Genomic DNA, 12,992 nt, shown 5'->3' on the forward strand with positions numbered 1-12,992 from the left:
ATCTTTTTGGATAGTTCAGGTTGTTAGTAGGCTTAATGTTTAGAATATTAAATTACAAAAAAATACTCGCTTACTCCAAAGAAAATACCTTGCTTATTGAGTTTTAGAGTGTTTGACCCTTTATGGGGTAGACGACTAGTATGTTGTGGTTTGAGAAATATTTCTTGTTTTATTAATATAGTCACGTCATTATATCACAAAATTTAATGCATTTTATTTTTCCACATATCTTCATTATTTTTTTAACTGAATTTTAGCAACAACCAGTAAATTGATAAGATCAAACTGTATTTAATGGGTTTTAATTTTCCCCTATGTTAGTGGTGTAGACTTTAGTTAGAAGATAAATATTTTTCTTAGTTTTTTTTTTAAATAAACTCTGAAACAATAACTATGATCATGTCTAAATATGCTTTATTATTATTTCAAAAGTATTACATTATAGCAATTATTCTGTTTTGGGAAAAATATTTCTCTCTTGTTTCTATTCCAAATATAATAATTACAATAATGAATGTACAATATATAAATATATCAGTTAAATTATTGCTATACCTTATATCCTACCACTGACCACATACATATCATTAATGGTAATAATTAAAGGTATAACATAAACAATATTTATTTCAGATCCCCGCCCCTTGGTTTCATAAGGCTAATATGTTAATCATTAAAAAAAAAACAATTGCATGTGGGGTACAATTTTTACACCCTGTCACACAAAATGGTGTGGCATTAGAGAAAAACCATTTATTGATTCATGTTATTCACATAAACTGTAACAAGAATAGGTATAGTGAATATGTCAGAGACAACAACCCCACCGAGATGAAAATGTCAGCCCAAGGCCATCCATTGGTCTTCAATGAACGCGAGGAAAACCTAACACCACTGTTTATTGAAGTACTCCAGAAGTGTCTCTCATATACCACGAAAATTAACAACTTAGATTAAGTTTGTAGGTTATATAAAGTTAGATTTATAAAGAGTATTTCTCCCATTCTAAGGGTGTGATTAAATTTCTGTGAGAGATTTCCTGCTACAACAAATATATTTTACATTATCCAAGTTTTCTACTGATATCATGGGAGAAACAGATTCTTTTTCATTTTATTCTTGACATAAACTATTTCTCCACTCTCTATGGTAAAATTTAGATTATAATATGCTCACTTAGAACTGCATGTTGAAAATCTAAAGTTTATAATCTTGAGGGGTAAAATAGTTTACTCATTACTGAAGGATAATCAAAATTTGTTTCGGTGCACCTGGTCCATGCTGTCCAAGTTGCTCATTTACTTTTGTTAATTTGTATGTATTATTTTAGTTTTTGTTCTTCTTAAGACCTGAACAAAAACATTTAGTAAAAAACTGATAGTAGTACATAAAATACAAATAATAATTGACTCTCTGCACTATACCATTTGTAGCTTTCCAATTATGTTTTTTTTCAATCATTTGTAAGCTTAGTTGAAGTTATTACATGAGAAAAGTTGGAAGGTTTTTAATTAAACTATAAATTATTAATTAGTGCCATAAAGTACAGTTTAACACAATCCCATTTTTGTTCTCAAGTTTTGCTGTTATAATCTTTCGCCATTCCCCCTTTTCATTGTCTTCATTTTCATGATTTTTGGTGTTCTTAGCTAATTACGACCCAACAGTGTAGCATATCATATTTAGTTCTATTAGATGCTATAATTTTGGCTTGAATTGATCACTACTAATCCTAGCTCATAATAATATGTATTTTTTTTTAATTCATGCATTAAACAAATTCAATATTTCAGTTAGAGAAAACATAGTTCCTACAAACAAATGTACTTCTATAGAACTACACACTTGAATAAAATACAGAGTTAATTAAACTAAACTGTAATAATAAAGTAAACAAAAAATGATGAAAGACAGATAACAGTTTAATATTCATTAAAGTAAATATGTATTAAAAAAAACAATACAATAAAAAACATTTACAGTATAAAACATTTACAATATAATTATAATTAAATCTATGGTATAAATACAATTCTTATTAAAAACAGTGTAACAAATTAACACTAGAACTAATGAAAAATGTCATTTGTCACTAGGATTGCTTAAAAGGTAGATATTCTATATCAAAAAAATATGTTTTATATTTAAAATATATATAACTTTGTTGTAAAAGCCAAAAAAATAGCTAGAAAAAACATAGCAAAGGTTATCAATAAAAACTGGAGAGGGATGGACGAACATACAGACAACAATATCACTTAAAAACATTATATATAAAGTTTTGCAGTAAAATGGCAGATTCCACTGGGTTACAACTGTAATAAACACAAAACCCTTTTAAATAGGGATAAAAAAGGAGTGCAATCTCAGTTGAATAAATTAGAAAATATGTTGATGTGCCTGCAATAGATAAAGTTTATACTATGAAGTCATTGCATAAACATGTAGTTCAAAAGGAACAATGTCTGAGTCATGACAACAACATAAAAAGAACTTACTGAAAGTATTGTATAAACTGTATATAAAAAAAAATAGAAAATACTAAACAATAGATCTAAATATTACATCCTGTTTAAACAACTAAATTATAACAAAAATAAACACCAGGTATCACAGAACAAAATCTGCAGTTTATAAATACATACATTGAGATTTTTATCAATGACATTAGTATTAAATAAATCGTAAGAAACTATAATAGGATCAAACAGCTGAATATATCTTTATTTTGAATACATCAAGCCCATGTATTCACTTAAGATTACCCTGTGATATATTTATATGGATGGTTTAGCTTTTCTTAAGGACTAAGCAAGCACCAACTTTATTAAAACCCATTTAAACAAGGGTGGTATGGACAGACGGATAGCTGACAAATGGTAGCATTCCTATATTCACTTAATTAGCAAGTGGGATAGATATTCAAGATTTTAAAAAAGTAATCAATCTTGCATCGACAGATAAACTAGAATATAGATACCAACAGATCTGACTATATCCCACAAGTTAGATAACATAGACAAGGTTTTATCCTCCAAAAAAGTAGTGTAAAATTTTTTAAAAATCACAGAAAAACAAATTATCACAACAATAATTGTTATGTATTTAATAAAATATAAATCCTGTCTTTTCTCCTAGATATAACAAATGACTGCTATAGTTTTGTACATGGTGTTCATATAGAGCTTTTACATCTAGATTTTTTTATTGTTTAGAAAAATTATCACTTGATATGAAAAAACAGCTTATTTTTTTTCGGAAATGTTACTTCACTTTTAAAAAGTTTAAAGAGCTTGTGAAGTAGCTTTGTAGAATAATAAATTTGATTTCCAAGTGGTATGAATGGAGTCAAATGTGTCAGATGGACAAACATTTGTATCATTAGATATTTTAAAATTATCAGTTGTGGTACCTACAATATAATAGGTTTTAATACAAAAATTTATCATTTAACTACAGAAATACACTACATGACACTAGATAGGCTCCAACAATGGATACACAAGTGTAATCATTGACTACTGACTCCATCAAAACAATCCACTTTATAGCCCTTTGAAAATGCATTAATCCCTATCATTTCTATATTGTATCAAGTAACAGGACTGTTGCCATCGATCTCTTTGTCTTTATCATTTGAGTTATTTACCTCTTGGTTATCACTTGGCTGTTCTTTCTGAGCCTCTTCAATAGCATGGAGTATTGCATTGACCTGATTGGAAAAATAATGATGAATAAATAATGAATAACTGCAGTATGAAGTTGATGTGTAACAGAGTTAGAAAGCTTACATACAGAACAAACCATCCAGCTGAATCTGTACTATCAAGTTATTCCCAGAAAGGATTGCTGTGATATTTCTGGGGAAAACAAGCTAGATCAATCGATGTCTGGACCAGCTAGCACTGCAGCTGTGTTTATAGTTGCTGAGGAAAACGCAACAAAAAAAAAGAAGAGTTGCGATGATAACCTGATACATAATGATTTTCAGTAAATTTCTAAGTTAAAAGGGCATTAACTTCCATAAAAATAAGGAAATCAAAATTACCTGACAATATACACAACTACATATGATATTCTTGCTACACACCAAGTTTTATGAAATTCCGTTGGGTAATTTTAGAGAAGTTAGCAATTTTGGAGATATTATGCAAAAAACATCTGTCTGACCACTGTGTTCAGTTTTTAATAATGCTGCCACCTTTTTCAACAAATGAAAAGAACCCACATCAGTAGTTCAATGCAGAACACACAGAGGAACATTCATACCAAGTTTGGTTCTGATTAGTTTATTAGTTTCATAGGATAAGATTTTTGAAAGAAACAACATTAAAAATAGGGAAAACACGACAAAAAAGGGCAATAACTCCAACATGGCTTAACAGATTAAAATGAAAATTTGACCAGAGATAGATCTTGTCAGGCTAAATACATTTACCCATGTCAGAATTAGGCCAAACCTAATTGTTTTGGAGATATATGAACAAAACTTTAGTCAGACCCCTATGTTCTGTTTTTAGTAACAACACCCACATCACTTATATGCAGAACCACTAAGGAACATTCATAACAAGTTTGGTTCTGATTGGTTAAGTAGTTACAGAGTAGAATATTTTTGAAAGAAATAATATTAACTATAGGCTCTAGAAAGCATGAATCGCGCCTTGTCAAAAGAAGTCTTTTTAGCTTTCTAAAGCTGTACTCTTGACCTCACTGTAATATTGTTACAAGAACCATTTAATCCATAGAGAGCAATCTCAGTTATCTAACTGGTTTTCATATAATAAAGTAAAACTCTCAGTCACTTTTTGACTCTTCAAGGGCAATAATTTTGACATTGGTCAACAGATTTTTATGAAAATTTTGGCAAACTTCAATCTCACCATGCTAATCAATTTTTCTCCATCAGAATTTTGCTCAACCCATTTGTTTCAGAGTTATTTCCCAAAATCTTTGATTTGACCCCTATAGTCTATTTTGAGTAACATTGGCCATGGTTTTTGCCAGATCAAAAATCCACCAAAAAATATTGTAAAGGATATCATAAGGTATATTCAAGCCAAATATGGTTACAATCCATCCAGTAGTTTAGGAGGAGAAGATTTTTCAAAGTTGGAAATACAAAATTTCAGGAAAAAAAATCCATTTCAGGACCCATAACTCATTCATCCATCAATGGATCTTTCTGAAAATTTTAGCATAGGTCCAACTCATTATGCTGAACAATTTTACTCCTTGCCAGATTTTAGATAAATCCAAATCCGTTAGAGTTATGTGCAAAACTCTGCAGTTTGACCTTAATGGTTTTTTCATAAGAACAGCACCCATGCTTCTTGAAAGATCAAAAATCCCCACATAAAAATTGTAAAGGATATCATAAGGTACATTCAAGCCATGTTTGGTTACAATCCATCCAGTAGTTTAGGAAGAGAAGATTTTCAAAGTTGGAAATACAAAAATTCTAGAAAAAAATCCATTTCAGGACCCATAACTAATTCATCTGTCAATGGGTCTTTCTGAAAATTTTGGCATACATCTATCCCATCATGCTGAACTACTTTACCCTCTGTCAGATCTTAAATAAACCCAAATCCATTTGAATTCTGTGCAAAATTATGTAATTTGACCCCATTGGTCTATTTTTAGTAATAGTGGCCATGTTTTTCACAAGAACAAAAATCCCCACCACAGATTGTTAAAGATGTTCCAAATAACATTCATGCTAAGTTTTGTTTCAATCCATCAAGTAGTTTCAGAGGAAAAGATTTTCAAATTTGGAAATGTAAAATTCTGTAAAGAAATCCATTTCAGAACTCATAACTCAGTTATCCGTTAAGGAGACTTTCTGAAATTTTGGCATCAGTTCATCTCATCATGCTGAACAATTTTACCCTCTGCCAGATTTTAGGTAAAAAAAAAACGTCAAAAAAATTCAATAACTCCAAGATAGCTTAACAGATTGAAATAAAAGTTTAATGAGAGGTAGATCTCATCATGCTTAACACTTTTACATGAGTCAGAATTTGGGTCAACCTAACGGTTTTGGAGATGTATGCAAAAAACTTCTGTCTAACCCCCTGACCCCTTTGTTCTATTTTTAGTAACAGCCACCATGTTTTTCCACAGATCAATCATCAACACCTCAATTCTACCCAGAACATCCTAAGGAACAGTCATACAAAGTTGGGTTCTGATTGGTGTTGTAGGAGAAGAGTTTTGAATAATTGTTAACGACGACAATGGCCAGGTGAGCTAATGACTTGTTCAGAGAGTTTCAACTTTATTTATGGTCCAGTTTAGGCTGATTTTACCTTAACAGTATTGATAATTAATTAAAAAAGGATTAATGGAGCGTACCTGTGAAATAAGACTTTCTTCATCAGGAAATGTATCTTTGATCAGTTGACAATGTTTCTGTGACAATTGGAAATCTCCTTGTAAACATGCACACTTAGCCACCCAGAACATATTCTGTGCATCATTAGGTTCGAGTTCTAATAGCTTCATACAATGGGGAAGAGCATTCTCATAGTTCCTCAAAGTCTGGTACCCAATGGCAACATTCTTCATGAACATCTGGAAATATATATTATTGGGGGATATAAAACATTATAACCAACAAGAAGCAAACCACTGATAAATTGAAGGGGTCTAAAATGCTAAGATTTATGCAGCAATTATATTATGTTTTATCAATTTTTATTTTTAATGATTCATATGCCCATTTCACCTACGCTAATTCATATGTCTCTCACCTTTGTTACTCGTTGAAGATTTTCAAGAGTGAAGTTTCAAGATCTACCAGACAGCATAAGCCTTAATGTCATATTTGAGCAATTTGTTCGGGCTATACTAAAAGGAAAATAAATAACTTTTCCATCAGACCATTTTTTCACAAAGTTTTACCATGTGAAATGTATTAGTCAATATTGACTAGGTGGAAGAAAATACTTGATTAAAGTAGGGAAATGTGCTTACCAAATTGTCAGGAACAAACTTTAAAGCTGAGAGGTTGATTGCTAATAGCATTTCATATGTTCCCACACCAGCCTGGTTAAACCAAGAATTAGCTGCATCATAGAGCCGCTGAGGTTGGAATATACTCTGTCTAGTCTCTAACAACTCAATAAGCTTTTCAGTGTCTGCCTGGGGTACATATACATCCTTCACCATAAATTCTATGATGTACGGATCATTTGGAAATCTTGAAGTAATTCAAATACCGATAATCAACTGTTAAAATTCCTGTGATAAAAGACTTTTTTTCCTGGGATCATAAAATTGTTATGAAGTTTTATTTATCTGTTTCTTACTGCAGGCTATGCTTACTCCAATTTTTTGTGAAACCAAAAATATAAATACTCTATACAGTGTCACTCCCAATCACAAACTACAACTCCTTCAGTAGGTTATGTACAAACTAAGCAGCAATGAAAATAAGTAATTAGCAAGAAATAAAATGAAGAGTCTATAATTTGATTAGAATAAGATTCAAAATGACAGCTCCATTCCATGCATAACAAGGTTTTTAAGCAGTGATTCGGATTGGACAATTGTCACAAATGTCAGAATGAGTGACTTTACAATCAAAACAATCAATAAACAGTACTATGTTAATGTATGCTACATGTTAAAATCAACATGTGACTTACAATTTAAATCCATGCTCCAAAGTGAATTCCTCTTTTCTATCCACCTTGCCTTGTGCTTTATCTATCCTGTGTAGACAGACGAAGTAGTTGGGATCTAATTTCTCTTTCAAATTAAGCATGGTAACCATTATATTCTCTGCTTCTTCATACTGTTCTTTGTCTATCAGATACTGAGCCACTCTGTAGTGGGATGGAGGGAGAGTATAGACTAATAAGTCTGATTCTACTGCATGTTTAACTACAATGAAATTTAAAGACTTCACTCCACTGCATTCTTGACTGCAATATATTTGAAAAAGGTTCTTTTTAAACCTCTTGGTAAACTGCAATAAAATTGATAAAAGTGAATCTACTGCAAACTTCACTGCAATAAATTGATAGAGATGACTCAACTGCAGGTAACACTGCAATGAATACACATGACTCCACTTCAGGTAACAATGCAATGAATACACATGACTCCACTTCAGGTAACAATGCAATGAATACACATGACTCCACTTCAGGTAACACTGCAATGAATACACATGACTCAACTGCAAGCATCACTGCAATAATTTGATACAGATGACTCAACTGCAGGCTTAACTACAATAGGTACAAATGTCATTCATTTACTTGATTAATATTGTTATTTATATAATCATTATTGTTTGCAGTCAAAAATGATTGGCAAACAAAGTGGTATAAAACTATTTACCATTATTACCTTATTATAAGGTTTTATCTTGTTTATTAAATATACACATATTTTTCTCTATTTTCAAAATTTATTCAGGATAGGGCGATCTATTGCACTGTCAATGTACTATTGCACTGACCCCATAATGACCTTTATCTAAGCCTTTACATTGGTTGAACTTTTTTTAAGCGCTTCATTGAATTGGAATTTACACACAAAAAAACTCGTGTGTAAAAACGTAGATGTGACTCTTGTCTGCCAATTCATAAACATGGAGCGGTCAATTTCCTATTCCTGGTCAAATGGTTGTCTCTTTGACATATTCACCATTTCCATTCTTTATTATATCTCATAGACAAATTAGGTAATAAAACAGTTATTAAATGGGTTGGATGCAATAGACCAGAACACTTGATCATTCTCAGTACCAAAGGACAAATATTCTGGTCTATTGCATCCAACCCATTTGATAACTGTATATTATTTCTTTTTTGCAACAGTTGAAAAGGAGAATAAAAACATAGAAACCCAAGCTTGTAGTGATAAACATGTATACTATCTATTTATTTATCTTACACCAAGGTCGATACAACTCTACTGCTTCATCAAACTTATCTAGGTTGATGTAGGCTAATACCATGTTTTCTTTAGTCATCATAAACTCCATATCATTCTCTGTAACTCCAACTTGCTGTAAATAAAATGTGCAATATAAACTGTTGTATTATGTGACACTGTTATGATCAAAGTTTCCAGATACCTGCCATTTGCAAGAGAGTTATTTCATTAGTGCAAGCTATTTCAACGTTTTGCTTTACAAGATTCACAGGTTATAACCTTTATAAATATACAACCTAGAATAAATTCACATGCATGTATGTAGGTTTACTTAGACTACAAGCACATGTAATTTAATTAAACATTATATGATGGTGTAATTACTTATTGCTGTCCACTATACTACATGTAAAAGCAGTTCTGTTATGGCTGTTAATTGCTGCACAACCATACCCTAAATATAGTAAATGCCTTTTCTGCATACTCCAAGGCTTTGTTATAATCTCCTTTGGCTGATTCTAAGACACAGAAATTCATCCATGACTTGGCAACATCCACTGTGAAATATCCAACTGCATTTATCTTCACTTCTAAAGACCTATTGAGATGAAAACATTCAGGTAAAGTTCTAAATACTTTTAGATGGAATGAAATGCAGTTTTGTAATATTAAGTAAATTTTCAAAGCTAGTTTAAATCATATGATAAAGTAATATACTTTTTTAATTTCATTTTCTCAATGAATGAGCAAATTCAACAATGTGAGAATGTCTGATTTTCAATGAATCATGCATTCAAGAGCTTAAGAGTTATATATTAGGTACTGTCAAAATAAATGTTTAACTTCCAAGCCTTTATTTCATGCAATATTATCATCATCATTTGAGACTGCAATGCAATTTCAGCTTTTGTGATATTGAAAAAAATGTTGTAATACCAATTGTTGTAATAAAAAAAATTCAAAAAGCAAATGTGTATGGAGAAGGAGGATTTTGAAACAAAAACAAACTTCTGATATATTCTCTCTGCATCTTCTAATTTGCCAAGTCTCCGATAGCATAATCCTAGGTTGGTCAAAGCTTGTCCTACAGACTCTGGTAAATGGCCAAAGTATAAGTTCTCAAGCAACTGAAATGAAGAAAAAAAACTAGAGCCTTATTACATTTGGCAGTTTGAAGAAAATTTCACTTGCCTAAAGTGAGCTTACCGCTATGGATCAATACATGGTTTCATTTCAAATGGTGCAAGCTTTTTTTGATTGTATTAAAACTGGAAAACACTCCCTTTATGCCTAACTCAAAAACTAAAAAAATTGAAGTGAGCTTCCCAGTATGGAAAAATTCACTTTCACAATGTTTCCATTTGGTGCAAGTGTTTTCGAGTTTTGAAAAAACCAAGCTACAAACAGAGGGACAGACATACCAATACCATGAATCTGTGTACCAAATACTACAGGAGATTGTACAGAGGGACAGACACACAAAGACCATGAATCAGTGTACTAAATACTACAGGAGATTGTACAGAGGGACAGACATACCAAACCATGAATCAGTGTACTAAATACTACAGGTGATTGTACAGAGGGACAGACATACCAAGACCATGAATCAGTGTACCAAATACTATGGGACATTGTACAGAGGGACAGACATACCAAGACCATGAATCAGTGTACTAAATACTACAGGACATTGTACAGAGGGACAGACATACCAAGACCATGCATCAGTGTACTAAATACTACAGAAGATTGTACAGAGGGACAGACATACCAAGACCATGAATCAGTGTACTAAATACTACAGGGGATTGTACAGAGGGACAGACACACCAAGACCATGAATCAGTGTACTAAATACTATGGGACATTGTACAGAGGGACAGACATACCAAGACCATGAATCAGTGTACCAAATACTATAGGACATTGTACAGAGGGACAGACATACCAAGACCATGCATCAGTGTACTAAATACTACAGGAGATTGTACAGAGGGACAGACATACCAAGACCATGAATCAGTGTACTAAATACTACAGGGGATTGTACAGAGGGACAGACATACCAAGACCATGAATCAGTGTACCAAATACTATGGGACATTGTACAGAGGGACAGACATACCAAGACCATGAATCAGTGTACTAAATACTACAGGACATTGTACAGAGGGACAGACATACCAAGACCATGCATCAGTGCACTAAATACTACAGGGCATTGTACAGAGGGACAGACATACCAAGACCATGCATCAGTGTACTAAATACTACAGGGGATTGTACAGAGGGACAGACACACCAAGACCATGAATCAGTGTACAAAATACTACAGGAGATTGTACAGAGGGACAGACATACCAAGACCATGAATCAGTGTACCAAATACTATAGGACATTGTACAGAGGGACAGACATACCAAGACCATGAATCAGTGTAGTGTACCAAATACTACAGGAGATTGTACAGAGGGACAGACATACCAAGACCATGAATCAGTGTACTAAATACTACAGGCGATTGTACATTGGGATAGACATACAAAGACCATGAATCAGTGTACCAAATACTACATGACATTGTACAGAGGGACAGACATACCAAGACCATGAATCAGTGTACTAAATACTAAAGGAGATTGTACAGAGGGACAGACATACCAAGACCATGAATCAATGTACTAAATACTACAGGACATTGTACAGAGGGACAGACATACCAAGACCATGAATCACTGTACCAAATACTATGGGACATTGTACAGAGGGACAGACATACCAAGACCATGAATCAGTGTACCAAATACTATGGGAGATTGTATAGAGGGACAGACTTACCAAGACCATGAATCAGTGTTATGTACCAAATACTACAGGACATTGTACAGAGGGACAGACATACCAAGACCATGAATCAGTGTACTAAATACTACAGAACATTGTACAGAGGGACAGACACACCAAGACTATAAATCTGTGCACCAAATACTACAGGAGATTGTACAGAGGGACAGACATACCAAGACCATGAATCAGTGTACAAAATACTACAGGAGATTGTACAGAGGACAGACATACCAAGACCATGAATCAGTGTTGTGTACCAAATACTACAGGAGATTGTACAGAGGGACAGACATACCAAGACCATGAATCAGTGTTATGTACAAAATACTACTGGATATTGTACAGAGGGACAGACATACCAAGACCATAAATCAGTGTACCAAATACTACAGGACATTGTACAGAGGGACAGACATACCAAGACCATGAATCAGTGCACTAAATACTACAGGACATTGTACAGAGGGACAGACATACCAAGACCATGCATCAGTGTACTAAATACTACAGGGGATTGTACAGAGGGACAGACATACCAAGACCATGAATCAGTGTTATGTACAAAATACTACGGGATATTGTACAGAGGGACAGACATACCAAGACCATGAATCAGTGTACTAAATACTACGGGAGATTGTACAGAGGGACAGACATACCAAGACCATGAATCAGTATACTAAATACTACATGACATTGTACAGAGAGATAGACATACCAAGACCATGAATCAGTGTACCAAATACTACAAGACATTGTATAGAGGGACATACATACCAAGACCATGAATCAGTGCATTAAATACTACAGGACATTGTACAGAGGGACAGACATACCAAGACCATGAATCAGTGTACTAAATACTACAGGAGATTGTACAGAGGGACAGACATACCAAGACCATGAATCTATATACAAAATACTACAGGACAGGACATTGTACAGAAGGACAGACATACCAAGACCATGAATCAGCGAACCAAATACTACGGGAGATTGTTACAGGATGTAGTGCTATGTTAATATTGGTGAAAAAAAAACAAAATACTGAAACATTTTTTGGAGTGGTCAAGTAATATCCACAGGGAAATCTCTCAGCAACTTATTTGTTTTTTAATAAGACTGTTATGAATACCTGATAACTAAAGGCAATCCTCTACCCATCACACACAAAATGTTTGTCTCTTATTTGATCATGCTAAAACATTTAATAATACATATCACATTTACAATAGTCTTATCATAGATCT

General features: G+C 33.0%; 1 protein-coding gene across 2 annotated transcripts in view; it reads right to left on the reverse strand.

The window, feature by feature from the left end:
- Nucleotides 1-399: 399 nt before the first annotated feature.
- LOC148615768 (TPR repeat-containing protein DDB_G0287407-like) overlaps nucleotides 400-12,992 on the reverse strand; it is a 45,526-nt gene continuing 32,933 nt past the window's right edge. The window contains exons 21-27 of one of the 2 annotated variants that reach the window (XM_088582344.1): nucleotides 9,901-10,019; nucleotides 9,346-9,490; nucleotides 8,911-9,025; nucleotides 7,653-7,890; nucleotides 6,979-7,204; nucleotides 6,358-6,576; nucleotides 400-3,712 (exon numbers count right to left, since the gene is read on the reverse strand). In XM_088582344.1, coding sequence (XP_088438470.1) covers nucleotides 3,593-3,712; nucleotides 6,358-6,576; nucleotides 6,979-7,204; nucleotides 7,653-7,890; nucleotides 8,911-9,025; nucleotides 9,346-9,490; nucleotides 9,901-10,019 — 1,182 coding nt within the window. In that variant the 3' untranslated portion in view covers nucleotides 400-3,592. The other variant, XM_088582345.1, reaches the window with a different exon arrangement.

The sequence above is a fragment of the Perna viridis genome, chromosome 5 (assembly GCF_037379345.1).
Source record: "Perna viridis isolate PV_CMFRI_1.1 ecotype Kerala chromosome 5, ASM3737934v1, whole genome shotgun sequence".
In the NCBI taxonomy this organism is placed as follows: domain Eukaryota; kingdom Metazoa; phylum Mollusca; class Bivalvia; order Mytilida; family Mytilidae; genus Perna; species Perna viridis.